Below are 18,180 nucleotides of genomic sequence, written 5' to 3' on the forward strand. Positions count from 1 at the left end.
AGCAAAAGCAAAAGCAAAAGCAAAAGCAAAAGCAAAAGCAAAAGCAAAAGCAAAAGCAAAAGCAAAAGCAAAAGCAAAAGCAAAAGCAAAAGCAAAAGCAAAAGCAAAAGCAAAAGCAAAAGCAAAAGCAAAAGCAAAAGCAAAAGCAAAAGCAAAAGCAAAAGCAAAAGCAAAAGCAAAAGCAAAAGCAAAAGCAAAAGCAAAAGCAAAAGCAAAAGCAAAAGCAAAAGCAAAAGCAAAAGCAAAAGCAAAAGCAAAAGCAAAAGCAAAAGCAAAGCAAAAGCAAAAGCAAAAGCAAAAGCAAAAGCAAAAGCAAAAGCAAAAGCAAAAGCAAAAGCAAAAGCAAAAGCAAAAGCAAAAGCAAAAGCAAAAGCAAAAGCAAAAGCAAAGCAAAAGCAAAAGCAAAAGCAAAAGCAAAAGCAAAAGCAAAAGCAAAGCAAAAGCAAAAGCAAAAGCAAAAGCAAAAGCAAAAGCAAAAGCAAAAGCAAAAGCAAAAGCAAAAGCAAAAGCAAAAGCAAAAGCAAAAGCAAAAGCAAAAGCAAAAGCAAAAGCAAAAGCAAAAGCAAAAGCAAAAGCAAAAGCAAAAGAAAAAGCAAAAGCAAAGCAAAAGCAAAAGCAAAAGCAAAAGCAAAAGCAAAGCAAAAGCAAAAGCAAAAGCAAAAGCAAAAGCAAAAGCAAAAGCAAAAGCAAAAGCAAAAGCAAAAGCAAAAGCAAAGCAAAAGCAAAAGCAAAGCAAAGCAAAAGCAAAAGCAAAAGCAAAAGCAAAAGCAAAAGCAAAAGCAAAAGCAAAAGCAAAAGCAAAAGCAAAAGCAAAAGCAAAAGCAAAAGCAAAAACAAAAGCAAAAGCAAAAGCAAAAGCAAAAGCAAAAACAAAACAAACAAACAAACAAAAACCAAAACGAAACGAAACGAAACGAAAAAAAAACAAAACAGAAAAGCGCGCTCGGCAGTACACACTCTAATCTCAAATAGCATTTCTACCAATCAAAGCGCACGTTTGATCTAAGTTATTTTATAATATTTTATAATACTTTATTATATTATTGCGGAGGTCGCTTAGATCGCTTATTCACTGTGATGATCAACACTCTAACAATATTTTATTTTAAAATATTATTATTATTTATTTATTGTTTATTTTATTTCATTTTATAAAATGTGATCAAGTGACATCGATTTCCATTCCAATGAAAAATAACCTAATTTAGAACAAGCATACAAGCTTCATCGCAATGCTTTGACTGTTTACTTAGAATTTAGGAATTGATTTTTGAGGAGGGAGGAAAATCCGGAGAACCCGGAGAAAAACCCTTGAGGCACAGGAGAGAACAAACAAACAACTCTATTCACATAAGACGAGAGCGGCGGGACTCGAACCCGGGTTGCATCGATGAGAGGCGAGCGCTTTCACCACTACGCTAACAGTACTTCCCAGAGTCTCTGACATTTCGTCGGGCACTTAGGATGAAAGGGCGCGTAAGATCTAAGTTATTTTATAATATGTGATCAAGTGACATTGATCTCCATCCCAATGAAAAATGGAATGTCTGTTTACTTACAATAAACAGTTATCTTCATGTGTTGTGCTGCCTCCTTGCATTCGCCTCCATTGTTTAGAATAAACTTGTAGGATCCAGCATCTGTGCGATGTATTGGATTAAATGTAAGATCATTCCCATTCCACACGCGTCCACTTTTGACCCATCTTCTAGTAATTGGAGGACTTCCAGATCCATTGCACCTCACTATTACCACATCCCCTTCAACGACTGGTTGGCTTGCATTTAGAGAACCATTAATATGACAACCTGTGACTTTTGGTGGCTCTGAAATTAGGAGAAAATGTTACTTGGTTAAAAAGACCGAGCAACAACTGGAAGCCAAAGCGAGGTATTCTATATACAAAGAACTTTATGTGGTTTTGTACATCTATACGTAATATACCATGGTACTGGGACATATGACCCCAATGATGATTGGTTATATGAAAAAAAAAAAAGAAAAAAAAATACAAACCTAAAATACATGAAATCGTTTGATTAAAAAAATATCGGCCTCATGTTGAATGACACCCGTTAAATATCGTTACAGTATGGCGGGATAAGAAGTATGCATACCAACCCGTATCATTTCACTTACCCAGTACATATACTTCAGAAAAGGCACAATGACTACTTCCTATTTCATTCGAAGCAACACAACAAAACTTATTCCATCCCAATGATCTTGCTGTTGTAGTAAACTGTCCACTGCTGCTTGATCCAATGTAAGTATTTCCATTGTACAGCGAGTAGTTCTTGACTGATGGATATGCATCAGCCGTGCAATTGAGAGTAATTTTCTTATTCTCACATACATCCAACTTGGTTGGAGAGAGCAAAGTATTCGTAGGTTTATCTGAAATAACATTATGTGAGTAAAATAAGTAATGAGTTGGTGCGTCATTGCGTAGGAGAATGCAAGTGCACTAGGCACTAGAGTTTCAAAGTTTTCTCGTTTTTTCATTTTTTCATTTTATTCCACCAAATTCAATTACCTATAGACCCCTTGCAGCTCAATTTGGAGGACATAACAGTAGGTTTCCAATTCTCATGATTCTTTTGTTTTCCCCCCAAATTTAGCTGCTCTGACGTCATATGCAAGGGGTATATAACAGCTTATGCTTTAACAGCTCTGGCAAAATAAATGAATGCCATTTACTGTAACAGGCATCGAGCTTGAAAGCATCAGTCAGTGGTTGGCTCATGCATTACACTAGCTTGAAAATGTTTATCCGATAGACAAGTATTTTAAGATTACAGAACGCGCTATTTTCAGGTTGCTGCTCGGGATGCGTGCATGGATTGCTTGCATACTTACAGTACTTTAAAACAAACAATATATATTCCATGTTTTTAATAGTAATTAGAAAACAATAGACAACTATGTAAAGATACGTTGTAGTGCTAAAGGAACCAAACAATAATATTTCAAACTTATTTCGACCATTGCTCTTCAAATATTTCGGTGGAAAAATCCCCAACCTTGATGGGAAAAGAACCCACAACACGCAGTCCTGCATTAATTAGAAAACAGTCTAGATTTAATTTGTACTAAATGGCGTAACAAAAACTATGTTGCTTATATTAAATCCTACTTACATTTAACGAATAAAGTCAATGACTTCCTGTCTGGATTACCAACCCCGTTGTCAGCAATACAGGTATAGTTTCCTTTGTCATTTATTGCTACTTGTTGGAAGACAAGCGCGTTGTTTGAACTTGACACTGAACTACCTCCATTGTAATATTCTCCATTCTTCATCCATCTGATGTTTGGCATGGGTTTACCAGTAGCATTACACAACAAGGTGATGGTTTGGTTCTCGATAGCACTTTCACAGCCTTGACAGAAGAGTGCGGTGATTTTGGGAGAGACTGGAATTAAGTCGAATAGGATATTTGAGTAATAACCGTACTACAATCATTTTGCCGCTTTAAAATCATAAAATATACAGATCTTATTTTAGGGAAATATGTAAAGCTTCTGAAAGGTGCACTGTACTACGCAGTCTCTAATGTTGGGAACACAGTAGCAAATCACATTTTATGTAGCCCAAGCCAATACGTGGACCGGTAAATAGGCCCTTTGCAGCTTAGTAATCACGTGCTGATTAATTCACTGAGGGCAAATGAATGAACATCTTGATCCCCATGGGTGAAATATACTGGTGAGCAAACACACTTTCTACAACCTGTTTCGAGAGATCGTAATAAAACTGCATTTCGTGACACACTGGTTACACATCGTTTCATCCAGTTCTTAACAAGTAGCTAAGAAGAATTAACAATTTTAAAACAGTTTTCCATGTTAGATACTCTGATCTAAACACGCGGGATGTTGAGAGAACACGAGAGAAGCGTAGCAAACCACGACGCGTGGAGGAGACAAAAGTACTAGGATAATTACATTGAAGATAAAGCTGCTGCTTATGTTTTTGATTGCTTGTACTGAAGTGAATTTATACGACTTTAAAAACATTGGAGAAAAAATCGAGTTGAATGAACAAAGGCTTCTTTGAAATTTGTCAATTGAACTTTTGTTATCAACAGCCAACAGAATTGGATTTGCTTTAAAGTGCTTATAAGGCTTCAGAAGCCATCATTTTTACAAAAAATAGAGACGTTTTAAAAAGACATTTTCGAAATAAATTTTGGCTTTAAACATTTCCTCTCTCTTTTATGAGCGTTTAAATATCGATTTTTTCACAAAAAACTGCGCACTACAGGGGACTGGCGCTAGTTAAGCTAGGGACTTATCAGGCTACCAGGGAGCGTATATAGAATTGGCGTTTAGTAGACTAGCTCGCTTGCATCAAATAAAACTTATCGAAAACTATGTGCGATAGCAGCAGCACAGACTCTGAAAACAGTCAAGACGACTCGGAATATAACTTTATTCCCGGTTTATATGCGTTCGAAGATGAAGGAAACGGAGAACAAGAAGCATTTGATATCAACAGCGAGGTCGAGTTGCCATATGCTTACGATAAAGAACCACTTGCAGACACTGAGTTCCTGGAACAGTACAACAAAGAAACAAAAGATCGAGAAGAGAAGGAGGAAGAGTTAGTTAGGAGACTCGCGGGAATTGACCCTGCTGAAGCTTGGTAAGTAAAATCTTTCATAGGATATATTTTAACATTTTACCTCAAGAGATACGTAACGAGAGACATTTTAATAGATTCAAGACGTTGTTAAAGAACTACCTTTTTAGACTAGCTTTTAATTAGTTTTCCTTTTATTTAATATTTACAAATTAGTTTCCCATTTGTTTTAACGTGTTGGGCCCGGTTTGGACGTGGAATTTCGCGCGTGCCGGGTCTAGTGCAGATGGACAAACTAATGTTTGGTTTGTCTGCATTGGATTCGGACGTGCCCCAGCCACCAAATTGTTTTACGCTACACCCAGGATTTAGACTCGTATGCTTAGAGAAATGGTCTCTAAGAACTTCAGCAGCAAAGTATAAGTGCAAATACCGTACTCGATATAGGCAAACAGATTCTGAAGCTAGTAAGATCTTTAAATAGACTCGGCCTGTTTAGTGGTTTTTTTTTTTGGGAGGGGGGATGCGAAATAATTTGTTGACTTATAAGCTTAAGTTAAAAAAACAAAGATAAATTTTATGAAGTTGTATCCATGTTGTCGACAGCTTTTTTGTTTAAATTCCTTAAGTCAAGAGAAAGATAGAAAATTAGATTTAAAACATCAAAAAGCACAAATCTTTTTAAACCTCATTACTTTAATAAGGAAATATGAAAAAGATATTCACAATGTTTGACAAAATTGGAGAAAACACGGAGAAAAGGGAGATAAGTTAAGTAGATTGTTCAAGCGTTCAAGAAGCGCGTAAAGAATTCGCTTGAAAAAGTACAATGAATATTGTTCTCTTAACGGTTATTTTTCAAAAGTAATGCTTATATTTTCGATGGCACAAGAACTAAACAACCCGGAAAAGCTGCTGCGATTGTCGCTTTGAGAAGAGTGAAAAACTTTCTGAAAAAAATATGATGACGTGAGCATTTTAGATACTCTCACGTAAAATGGCTTTTCGACCAATCAGAGCGCGCGTTAGAACTCAGTTATTTTAAAATCACCAATTTAAAATAAAATAAAACATTTTGCTCACCAGAACAAACACTTAAACTGCAAAGGACCTATTCTGGCAATCATTTATCGATGATCTGGGTAGTCCTACTCTCCGACACAACCGCTATTAGTGTCGTCACGTAACGCTCATGAGCGTTGCGTGAGAGATTAATATTAGCTGCGTAGGAGACTAGGTAGTTCAAGATAAAGTAAAATAGATTGGTAATTCAAATTTCAAAGTAAAAAAGAAAAAAAGCAACAAAAAAAAAAAAAACAAAACAAAAAAAACAACAACAACAAAAAAACAACAAAAAACAAAAACAAAAAAAAGAAAAAAAGAAAAAAAAACCTGGAGCTCTAGTGAAAAACACAACTGAAGAGTATAGACAGGTGTGATTCCTCATTAAGGGTCTCTTTTAATAAAACTTTTTTTACGAAATGTACTTACCCTTAACTTGTAGCTCAATTTTATTTTCCCTGGTAGTTGGTCGCAGGTTTGGAATTGTAATAGTAAGCCTGTATACATATGTTACATAAGGGGCGAGGGGATCGAACTTGGTGCCATCTTTGTTAGGATCTTGAAGAAGTACGTTTTTGATCAAGAAAATAGCAAACCCTCTGGGTGAAACACCACTTGCATTTAGAGCATACAGAGTGTCATCATTAGTCTTGGTAAAACCACTGGAATATTAACTTGCCATTTCCACCTTTGTTTGATCAACCTGACCATCTTTGTATCTGTTGATGGCGAGACTGTTAAAATGATCACCTGCATCCAGGTCAAACTCCCAATGCAGCTTGACATCTGTACTGTTGTGGCCAATGATAACAACAAGTGGATTCTGACTGACTTCAATAAACTGAAAGCAATCTGGAAAAAAAAGTGAAACTTCTGATCACGTTGGAACATTAACAAATGGAGAGTATTACATGGCCTCGCGAAGATACGGATTTTGTCTTCGTGTGTTAAGGTCATATTTTACCAGGGTACTAGCGATGGTAGCGAATAAATAACATATTTTCAACAAGAGAAGATAAAATCCGTATCTCCAAGCAGCCATGTTATTTTCTGTTTAATAAACTATTATCGGTGAAATGCAATTTTATTGAATTTTCACTATTTAATGAGCGCAATTCCTAAGAATTCATAACAATTGGGTTATCTTAACTGTGAGAAGACATCATGTAATATATTCACATCTGAAGATTTCACGCACTATTTTAGTAATAGAGAAAAACAGATATTTTACCAACTGAGAACATATTGAAACTTGATCATGAATGGGAGACGATGTTTATGTTTATGTTTATGTATCGAGAGCATATGGCGCCGGTTGGTTGACTTCGCTGAGCTCTTACTTATGTTTTAGTTTTTTTCCGTTTTTACATCGTTTTATATTGTCAAACCTCAGCTAGTTGGATTCTAACAAGTTTCTGTTTTGATACCATGGGATATTCAAGGAATCAACTGCTTGATCTGCGATTTTGGTGGAAAACTCCGTCACTGAGTGATTTTCAAATTTCCCGCCATTGTTCTGAGAATGAAGTTAAACCTGTGCCTAAACCAGTCTGGAACTCTTTAAAACAGGCTGAAATTTTGAAGCGTTTCAGGGGAGGTCGTGGTGGACGACCTAAAGTTGATTCAACTCCAGAGAGGACAGTGGTTTCCTCAAATTTTGAATGTTTTGATCATTCAAACTCTCAACAGATAGCCACTGAACCAGAAGAAAGGAATGCAAACAACCTAATTGACTCTCAACCTTCTATTTCCCAAGCGGCCGCTGTTGCTACTAATAAATTCACTAATTTTTGTTTATAGAATGCTCAGTCAATTAAGAACAAAACTGCTTGTTTTGCTGACTATCTATGTGAGAAAAAAATTGACTTGGCTGCACTTACGGAAACTTGGTTTAATGAGTTTGACTCTGCTGCTAAAGCTGAATGTCTGCCAGATGGATTCGACTCTCTAAGATCTGGACGAAAAGGTGGCGGAATTGCGCTGGTCTGTCGTTCTGACATCGTTGTGAAGAATATAGACTCTTTTAACCGTCAATCTTTTGAGGTTGCCGAATGGACTTTATCGAGTGCCCAATCATCACATCTGCGTTTATCTATCATCTATAGACCTCCTTATTTTACTGCCAACCCTGTGTCCACTGGGACATTTATCATTGATGTTGCAATATTAGCTTACGCAGTTGTAATTAGATACTTAGAGAAGTGATTGTTTGATTAAAGACGCATAACTATTTCCCCACCAACACGAACACGTCTTGAAACATGGTGTCAGAAGTGGGATTGGAAATAACGCTTCCAAAGTAGCTGAAAAACCGTCAAGTTCCTACTGCCGAGGCATTGAAGAAGTAATATGTCAAGTAAGGAGGAAGCTTCGACCAGCAGCGGTCCACGAGGACCAATATTCACGTCGCATTTTCCGGTACCAACGCCGATGAATACCAAAGGAGATCAAGTAAACAATTGGGACTTCTTTAAACAACAGTGGGAGGACTACGAAGTCGCAACCGGACTGTACCAGCAAGACCCAAAGATACGACTAGCAACGTTTCGCTCTGTGATGGGGAAGGAATGTCTGCAAATATTCCTTAATCTCAAGTTAAGTGACGAAGAAAAGAACGACGTAAACACATGCTTAAACGCGCTAGAAGCCTACTTCAAACCAAAGCGCAACGTGGTGTACGAACGATATCTGTTCAACAGCTGTACTCAAGGCCCAGAAGAAACCGTAGATGGCTACGTAAATCGCCTTAGAAAATGCGCTTCATCATGTCAGTTTGGTCCGTTAACGGAAGAGCTTATCAGGGATCGACTCGTTCTTGGTATACGAGAACACGCAACAAAACTACGTCTTTTAAAAGAGGACAGTCTAGATCTCAACAAAGCCCTCAACATTTGCCGCTCAAGTGAATTAGCTAGCAGTCAGTTAAAAGCCATGAGTCTAGTGGATAAGACAAATAACGAAGAAATCAATGAAACATGAGAACGGAAGCCTAAATCTCCAAGCAAGCCAAGTGACAAGTACAACAACAGACGTTCCCACAAAACGCCAAGCGAGGACAGTAAACGAACTACAAGTCGACGAACGAGCAGTTACAAGTGCTACCGCTGTGGTGGTTCTCAGAAACACAAGTTAGAAGACTGCCCCGCCTATGGCCGTGAATGCAAAACGTGCAAGAAACAAAACCATTTCGCGTCTGTGTGTAAATCGAGATCAAGCAATGTCAAAGCGATGACAGCTGAATCAGGAGAATCAGAAGAAGGAGAATACTCATCCGACGAATTCACGTTGAAGATTGAAGAAGTTGGTTCGGTGAAAACGAAGGGCAAGCAGCTTTTTGCAAAGCTTGAGTTTATGAACACCAATTCCAGTTATAAAACGGATTTGGACTGCCAACTAGACACAGGAGCGACCTGTAACGTAATCAGCCACAAGGATGTAGCAATCATCAACCAAGACGGTAATCCGACGCTCAAGCAAAGCAATGTCAAACTACGATTGTTTGATGGATCAGTCATGGAAACATTAGGTGAAGTGACACTTAAGGTCAACGAAAAACATTGCTTCAAATTTCAGGTTGTCAACGGAAACCACAAACCAATTTTATCAGCCGAGACATGCCAACAATTAGATCTAATCAAGTTAAACATCGATCATCAAGTCCACGCGGTTCAAGAAACCGGAACTCTGCCCCTAACTAAAGAAAGTATCTTAAAAGATTTTCGAGACGTCTTCGAAGGATTGGGAAACATTGGTAACGCTACAATCGCAGTTGACCCAGATGTCACGCCAGTTCAACACGCGCCTAGAAGAATCGCAGTTACGCTTCGCCAGCAATTCAAAACAAAGTTAGCTGAACTCGAGAAAAGGAAAATCATCGTCAAAGAGACAGAACCCACCGAATGGATCAGCAGCATGGTCGTTGTAGCCAAACCTGGAGAGATACGAATCTGTTTGGATCCCAAAGATCTAAACAAAGCGATCAAACGACCCAAATACCAAATGCCTACGATGGACGAGATGCTACCCAGACTCGGCAAGGCCAAAGTCTTCACAACGTTAGACGCAAAGGATGGGTTCTACCAAATCGGTTTGGACGAAGCTAGCAGTAAGCTTACAACCTTTTGGACCCCATTTGGCCGTTACAGATATCTACGCATGCCTTTTGGCGTCAGCTCAGCCCCAGAGGAATTCGAAAGCACCCTACACGAGCGACTGGGAGACCTAGAAGGCGTGGAAGTGCTCCGCGACGATATGTTAGTGGTCGGTTACGGTGACACATTAGCAGAAGCCAACAAAAACCATGACGAAAATCTGCTACGTCTGCTCAAGAGAGCAAGACAGATCAACTTAAAGCTGAACAGCAAGAAGCTCATCATGCGGAGAAAAGAAGTGAAGTTCATGGGACACATCTGGTCATCCACCGGACTCAAGCCAGATCCAGATAAGGTCAAAGCAGTGACCGAAATGCCAAAGCCTACCAACAAGCAAGAGACACTCAGCCTACTAGGCTTTGTAAATTATCTCTCCAAGTTTCTCCCACGACTATCAGAAGTCGCACTGCCTCTTCGTGAACTAACCACAAAGAATGCAAGATTTGTGTGGTCACGCCAGCACGACAAAGCCTTCTCAGAAGTTAAACAACTCGTGATTGCGCATCCAGTACTCAAGTACTATGACATGAGCGAAGAAGTCACTATCCAATGTGATGCTAGTGAGAAAGGCCTCGGAGCAACCTTGCTTCAAAACGGCCAACCAGTAGCGTTTGCATCCCGAACTCTCACACCAGTTGAGCAACGTTACGCACAAATCGAAAAAGAATGTCTTGCAATCGTCTTCGCTTGTGCAAAGTTCAGCCAGTACATCACACGGAGAGAGCGGATAACAGTAGAATCAGACCACAAACCTTTGCAAGCGATCTTCAAGAAATCCTTGTTAGCAGCACCCAGCAGGTTACAGAGGATGATATTACGCCTACAGCGATACAACCTAAACGTAACTTACAAGCCAGGACAACAAATGTACGTGGCAGATCACCTCTCACGAGCCTTCCTCGCAGACCAAGGAGAACCTGGAGACGAGTTCCAAGTATTTGCGCTAGAACTAGAAGGAATCAACCCCCTCGACAATGTAAAGGTCACAAGTGAAAGGTTAGCGCAACTACAAAAAGCCACAGAGCAAGACCCTATAATGCAGTCACTTAAGAATACTATACCAATAGGATGGCCTGACGTACGTGACAAAGTACCAGTAGCTATCAGAGACTACAGGCATTTCCGAGAGGAACTGACACTCCACAACGGCATCTTATTCAAGAATCAACGCATCATCATACCTCGAGCCCTCAGATCTGAAGTAGTCGCGAGGTTACACTCAAGTCATCAAGGAATCGAGGCGTGTGCAAGGAAAGCACGAGATCGCGTTTACTGGCCAGCAATGAACCACGACATCGAAAATGCAGTAAAGGCTTGTCATGTGTGCTCAGAATATCAACCAAGTAACCCCAGCATGCCAATGCAGTCGCACGAAATACCCGACAGACCTTGGAGCAGACTAGGCACAGACCTTTTCACGCTGCAGAACAGAGACTATATAGTCTTGGTAGATTACTACTCAGACTACATAGAAATAAGTCCTCTGAAAGATACAACCTCAGCATCCATTACCAAGTTTCTGAAGGAACAGTTCAGTCGACATGGGATACCCGATGTGCTGGTATCCGACAACGGGCCTCAATACGTCAGCAACGAGTTTGCTGAATTCGCAAGAGACTGGGAGTTCAAACATGTCACCTCATCGCCATACCACCCAAAGTCAAATGGAAAGGCGGAATCAGCAGTGAAAGTAGCCAAGAGCCTGCTCAAGAAAGCCATGCAAGACCGTAAAGATCCGTGGTTAGCCTTGCTAGATTATCGGAATACCCCCACTCAAGGAATGCAGAGCAGCCCAGTACAGCGCTTGATGTCTAGGAGAACAAAGACACTAGTCCCCATAGCAACTAACCTTCTGTATCCCAAAGTAGCGGAAGGTGTGACAACCAAAATCCACCTTAAGCGCCAGAAAGCCAAAAGTCACTACGACAGACATGTAAAGGTCCTACCAGACCTAGAAATAGGCCAAGAGGTAAGAGTAGCGCCAAACCAGAGAGGCAAGCCCTGGGAAGTAGGGAACTGTAAAGAGAAACTCTCAGACAGGTCATACCTAGTTGAGTCGAACGGAGAGTTACTTCGCCGAAACAGACAGCTTTTAAAGCCCGTCGACGAAGCACCGAAAGAACCAGCTAGTGACACACAAGCATCACCAGAGGCAGACAGTGCAAGGACACCTCAAGTTCTACCTGCGTCAGAACCCGCGGTCAATCCACCTGTACTGCGAAGAAGTCAGAGAGTGGTTAAGAAACCTGATCGGTTTACTTGACTACCGAACATTTATAGGACATTGATTTTGTTACAGTTGAACTTTAATATCCATATAATCAGTTCGTAGTTTAGTCAGCCATTTTGTTTGGTCATTTATTTTTTAAATCTTTAAAATCTTTCTATATCATCCCAGCCATGTATTTCAAACATTATAAAAGGGGAGATGTTGCAATATTAGCTTACGCAGTTGTAATTAGATACTTAGAGAAGTGATTGTTTGATTAAAGACGCATAACTATTTCCCCACCAACACGAACACGTCTTGAAACAATTGAATTTTCAGATTACTTGGAGTCCTTTGTTCTTTGTACGGAACCTATATTGATTTGTGGTGATTTCAATATACACATCGATGACCCATCTGATCCTTACGCTACTGCATTATCTGACTTGCTTGAAACGATGGCCCTGAAGCAACATGTACGCACCTCTACCCAAATCCATGGCCATTGCCTTGACTTAATCATTACAAGAGTCTCTGATAACATTATCTTGGATTCACCTATATCAGACAGTTTTCTTTCTGATCATGCAACAGTTCTTTCTGGTCTATTGCTGTGCAAAGCAAAATCTACTACTAACACAGTATCTTACAGGAAATTGAAATCAATTGATCTAAAAGCTCTCAAAGATGATCTACGTGCTTCTAAACTCATTGTACAGACACCTTCTCAGCTGAATGACTTGGTAAGCTCCTACAACAAGACATTGTCATCTTTGCTTGACAAGCATGCTCCTCTTTTAACCCGTTCTGTCGTCATACGCCCTCGTGTACCATGGCTCACTGATGAGATCCGTGCTATAAGTGGAGAAGAACAAAACTTGATACTGACTTAGCTGCATTTAAAGCTCTAAAGAATAGGACAACGTATGTTATGAACAGTGTTCGTCGTGAATTTTACACTGATTTCGTCAACGATAATTCTGATGATCAGAGGAAACTGTTTTCTGCTACAAAGAAGTTGCTGGGTCAACAATATGAGATGCAATTCCCGCTGCATAGTGATAAACAGTCTCTTGCAAATGACATGGGAGCTTACTTTGTGAAGAAAATATCTGACATCCGAGATGAGCTTGATATGACCTGTGCAGCTCAACAGACTTTGCCTTCGGTTTCTGATTCTCTCGGAATGAATGCAACTTTCTCTCAGTTTAGTGTCCTTGATATGGATGCTGTGAGAAAGCTTGTAACTAAAGCATCTACGAAGTCCTGTCCTCTTGATCCTTTACCTACGTCTTTACTGAAGGACTGTTTGGAAGAACTTTTACCACCTCTGACTGAAATGCTGAATTCATCACTGCAAACTGGTGAATTCCCTGACTCATGGAAAGATGCTCTTGTGTACCCAACTTTGAAGCGGAATGGACTTGACACAGTTTTCACGAACTATCGCCCAATCAGCAACTTGCAGTTTTTATCAAAGCTTGCTGAACGAGCAGTGGCTGATCAACTGTATACTTACATGATTGAGTATGGCTTGATACCTGATCTTCAATCAGCCTATCGACCGGGATACAGTACTGAAACTGCCTAATGAACATGGATAAACAATGCGTAACCTTGTTGGTCCTACTTGACCTCAGTGCTGCCTTCGATACAGTAGATCACAACGTTCTACTTAACCGCCTCTCATTTGATTTTGGCATATCAGGGATGGCCTTAAGCTGGTTTGAGTCATATCTGTCACACGGACGTCAACGTGTCACCATTGAGGGTGTTGTTTCTGATTCGTTTGATCTGGAATACGGTGTTCCACAAAGCAGCTGCCTCGGTCCTCTGCTGTTTATATTGTATTCAAGCAAGCTATTCAGAATTATTGAAAGTCATCTGCCTCAAGCCCACGCATATGCGGATGATACACAAATGTACCTGGCCTTCAAGCCTGGCGACGATACTGATGAGAGGTTGGCTGTGAGTGCTATGGAAGCGTGTGTTTCAGACATTAAACAATGGATGCTATCTGACAAACTGAAGCTGAATCCTGGTAAAACAGAATTCTTAGTGATCGGTACCCAACAACAGCTGGAGAAAGTGAACGTCACCAATCTACGAGTTGGAGAATCCAAGATTAACCAATCTTCTGTTGTAAAAAAACTTGGGAGCCTGGTTTGACTCCCACTTGAATATGCATAAACAAATTAAGAAAACTTGTAGTTTATCGTTTTACCATCTATACAATATTAGAAGAATTAGGAAATACCTTTCACGTGGTTCTACCGAGACTTAGGTCCATGCTTTTATAGTGAGTTAAATTGATTACTGTAATAGTTCATTGTATGGGCATCCTGATATTCATGTAAATAAGTTACAAAGAGTGCAAAATTCTGCTGCCAGGGTTATTTTTAGGGCTTCCTCGTTTTTGCCACATCACACCAGTTCTTTTTTATTTACACTGGTTACCTATAATTAGATATCGTATTCATTTTAAGATACTACTGTTAACATTTAAATGTTTACGTGGGCTAGCCCCACAATATTTATCTGATTTGGTTTCAGGAAGTAAGGTTTCTAGGTATAACCTCCGAAATCATAAGGGCACTCTGCTAAATCCAGCTAGTGGGAAATGTAAAAAAACTTTAGGTGACAGGGCTTTTCGATCTTCGGCCCCTAAACTGTGGAACGCTCTTTCTGTTGAAATCAGGAATGAACTGTGTATCAGGAAATTTAAATCACTTGTTAAGACATACCTTTTTAAATTAGCTTTTATTTAGAATTTTATACATCTTTATTGCTATTTACTATATATTTTATTTATTTCATATATTTATATTATTATATATTATTATATACTATACTACATTATGTTATATCTATATTTCGTTTTATCCAATTTATTAAATTGAATGGCATAGTTAATTTCTGCGCATATGAACATATCCACATGAAATATGCGCGTTATAAATATATTATTATTATTATTATTATTATTATTATTATGTGGGTGGGTGGGTTGGGAGGGGGGGGGTGGATGGGTGGATGCATGGGTGGATGCATGAGTGGATGGGTGGATGGGTCGCTGGGTGGCTGGGTGACTGGTCTGATGGATGGATGGATGGGTAGAGAGAGGGAGGGAGGTAGAGATGGATTGATGGGTGGATGGATGAATGGATGGGTGAGATATGGTCAGTGTGTGTCCATCATCTACCATGGGAAGGGAAAATAGCTTATTTGTAGTATAGGCCATAGTTTTTGTCAACACCAAATAAACCACTTCGACTACCTACTGTAGCAGTTGGGATAATAAAATAAAATGAACGTTATGAGGACAAGATAGATACTACTGGCCTTCCAAAGTCATTAATAATTCATGAGTTCAACCATGTGATCAGAACGGACCAAGAAAATGAACTTGCATATAAAATCAAGAAAGGCTATTTCCCATGAACTTTTAAAATATGCAAAAGTGAAACGTAAATCCTCAGTACATACATGAGAAATTATGCGCATGATGATCAGAAGGGCCTAAGGCAGTTTTTACTGAACTTTCAAATTTTGTACATTTTCGATTATTTTATTTAAAATTATTGGTTTTAATAGTGATAGATGCCCGTGTTGATTTTGATCATCACAGTGAATATGCGATCTAAGCGAACGCTGTAAAGAAAGACCTGAAAAAATGATTTCAGGCTTCAACGGGAAGCTTAGATCGCTTAGATCGCTTATTTTCACGGCATAATTAATGAACGCATCGCTAAAAGTTATGTATCCCCCAGATTCCGACGGGATCATGCTTATAATCGATAGCCATGATCCTTTGCGCCTCTGTCATATAAATATACGCTCCCATCTAGAGCGTGGTCACTTCAACAGATCAAACTCCGTGGAAGGATACATTTTTGGACTCACCCACCTCCCCTGGTGGCGGTGACATACCACGCCACATGTACCTTCATTACATACCTATTTCCTCAGTTGTCGCGGATCCCTCCCCCCCCCCCCCCCCCCCCCCCCCCCATAAATTAACCATCTGCGATGAGGTAATGAGTATGCAGTGAAGATATAGAACTAATTTTAAAATCAGTTTTAGTTTTATTTAAATTGGGCTCCCTGTGTCCAAAATGTCACGTTTTGTCGTTATGCAGAGAGTCACGCAGCACTGTCTGTTATTTAGCCGCCTACGCAGATGACCTTCGCGGCTTGTGCCAAAACGAACGACCAGCGGAGCCGTTAAGTCGGAACAACCGGAACGACCGGAACGACCGAACCGTTACATCGAACCACAGGAAAATTGAACGACCGAACCATTACGCCAGATACAACCGAACAACCGGAATGACCGGCGGAACCGTGACGTCGAAACCAACGTACCAACCGGAGCAACCGGAACCCTTACGTATGTAAGCTGTCTGTATAAATATATTATTTTATTATATAGATATCGATGAAATACCAGGTTTTCTCTAGTGTCGAAAACTTGATATCTTTCACTAGTGGAAGATACCATATCTTTCACACGTGAAGATACCGCTGTTGACATGGTAACGTATTTTAATAAAGAATTTTTGAGCTTTTGTTTTATTTAAGTTTCATCGATATCTATATAATAAACAGAACATTACATGGCCGCTTGGAGATACGAATTTTAAAACACTACTTAAGAAAAAATACTACTAATGATAATAACCTATAATATGCTAATAAAACTATATAACTCCACAAAATTTAAAAGGAAAACCTAAAAGTATAGTCTATTAAATTTTATAAAGGGAATCAAATAAATAAGTCGGTAATCTTGCTTTAAAAAGCCTAGAGATTCAGCCTCCTTGATAACTGAGGGAAGAACATTCCATAGAAGTGGTGCACACATCATAAGGGCATGGTCACCAAAAGTCTTGGTTCTGGTTCTCACAGTTTCCCGTATAAGTTCAATTCAGATAAGTAATCAGGTCCTAAAGCATAGATAAGCTTGTATGTCAATACTAGGAACTCGTATTAAATAAGCTTCTTGATCGGCAACCAATGCAAGTCTTATTGAGGACAGGGGTATTGTGATCGCCATAGCCGACTTTACAGATAAGTCTGGTGCAGTTGTATTCTGTACTCGCTGAAGTTTTTCGATAAAATATTGTGATAATCCATAGAGCAGACTATTACACTGATCAAGTGCTTCCACATTAAAATCAAACTCTCCAGGGATTTAATATATATTGTGTTTTCCTAATTATTGAGTATGTTAAATATTGTATACAACACGCCACTCATATTGTATATATTACTTAGCTATGTGGAGGTCACGCTATACTAGGTTTCAATTCACTTCATGGATATACGTAACTTGGGACTTCTTAGCTTAAAGATATTGCGCAGAACGAGTAAACAAATCACACATCAGTTCACTACATTATCTATATTAAATTTGGAATGCAGAACAGTGATATCTATATATCTTTCAGTGTCAAAGCCTTCAACACTTACCAGACGGCAGTAGGAAGTAAGCAAGGATTAGAACAGGATATAAACAAAGCTGGTTATGAGGCATACCAATTAATGGCCTGTTGATTATTCTGATCATAAAAGCTCTCGTCTAGCTTACAGATCTTCAATAATCTTCAAGTGAACGTCCGTCTAGAAGAACAGTTTAATAGTCAGTTATGGCTGCTACCATTATCACTGGCCGGAAGAGACGAATACAGTATATTGGAGCCTGGTACCTAAATTAGCTTTACATCTGATATTATTATTTTAATTGTATCATCACTCTATAACTCTAGCACCAACAAGGGCTGTAGCACTCCTTGAGACCTTTACTGCAAACCATGGTCTACCAAAATCAATACGAACACTCCAGTTGAGCTTCGCCGTTTCTCCTTCCACAACATTCACTGTATCATCCCATTGTAGCCAAGTGAATGATCCATCTTCTAGAAACAGCTTATTATAATGAGCTTATTCTATTACGTGTTGTTTGTTTTTGTTTAGTCATAACGTGCTCCCCCCAAAAAACATATTTCCTTACCTGAGGAACGGAAAAGCAATGCTGAAACCAAAACCATTGCCAACGATTCCATATTAAAAAGCATACATTTGTCTGAATTGTACAATGTATTTGATTTCATAATCAAATAAATACACGCTACTCACAAAGTTGTCATAGAAATGTCGTCTTCAGTTGACGG

General features: G+C 39.3%; 2 protein-coding genes across 2 annotated transcripts; one reads left to right on the forward strand and one right to left on the reverse strand.

Moving 5' to 3' along the window:
* Nucleotides 1–1,172: 1,172 nt before the first annotated feature.
* Nucleotides 1,173–17,675, reverse strand: LOC148905695 (neuroglian-like). Its single transcript, XM_089039855.1, has 5 exons — nt 17,480–17,675; nt 6,077–6,499; nt 3,141–3,416; nt 2,140–2,397; nt 1,173–1,826 (listed from the first exon to the last, which is right to left on the reverse strand). Exons 3-5 carry the CDS (start codon nt 3,319–3,321, stop codon nt 1,552–1,554), a joined length of 714 nt encoding a protein of 237 aa, XP_088895981.1. The 5' UTR covers nt 3,322–3,416; nt 6,077–6,499; nt 17,480–17,675; the 3' UTR covers nt 1,173–1,551.
* On the forward strand, nt 7,997–8,626 carry LOC148905696 (uncharacterized). The gene has a single exon (XM_089040607.1). It carries the CDS (start codon nt 7,997–7,999, stop codon nt 8,624–8,626), a length of 630 nt encoding a protein of 209 aa, XP_088896733.1.
* Nucleotides 17,676–18,180: the final 505 nt, after the last annotated feature.

The sequence above is a fragment of the Actinia tenebrosa genome, unplaced genomic scaffold (genome assembly GCF_029948245.1).
Source record: "Actinia tenebrosa isolate PJP-AT-01 unplaced genomic scaffold, QUT_ActTen_1.0 PGA_scaffold7__59_contigs__length_16204524, whole genome shotgun sequence".
NCBI lineage: Eukaryota > Metazoa > Cnidaria > Anthozoa > Actiniaria > Actiniidae > Actinia > Actinia tenebrosa.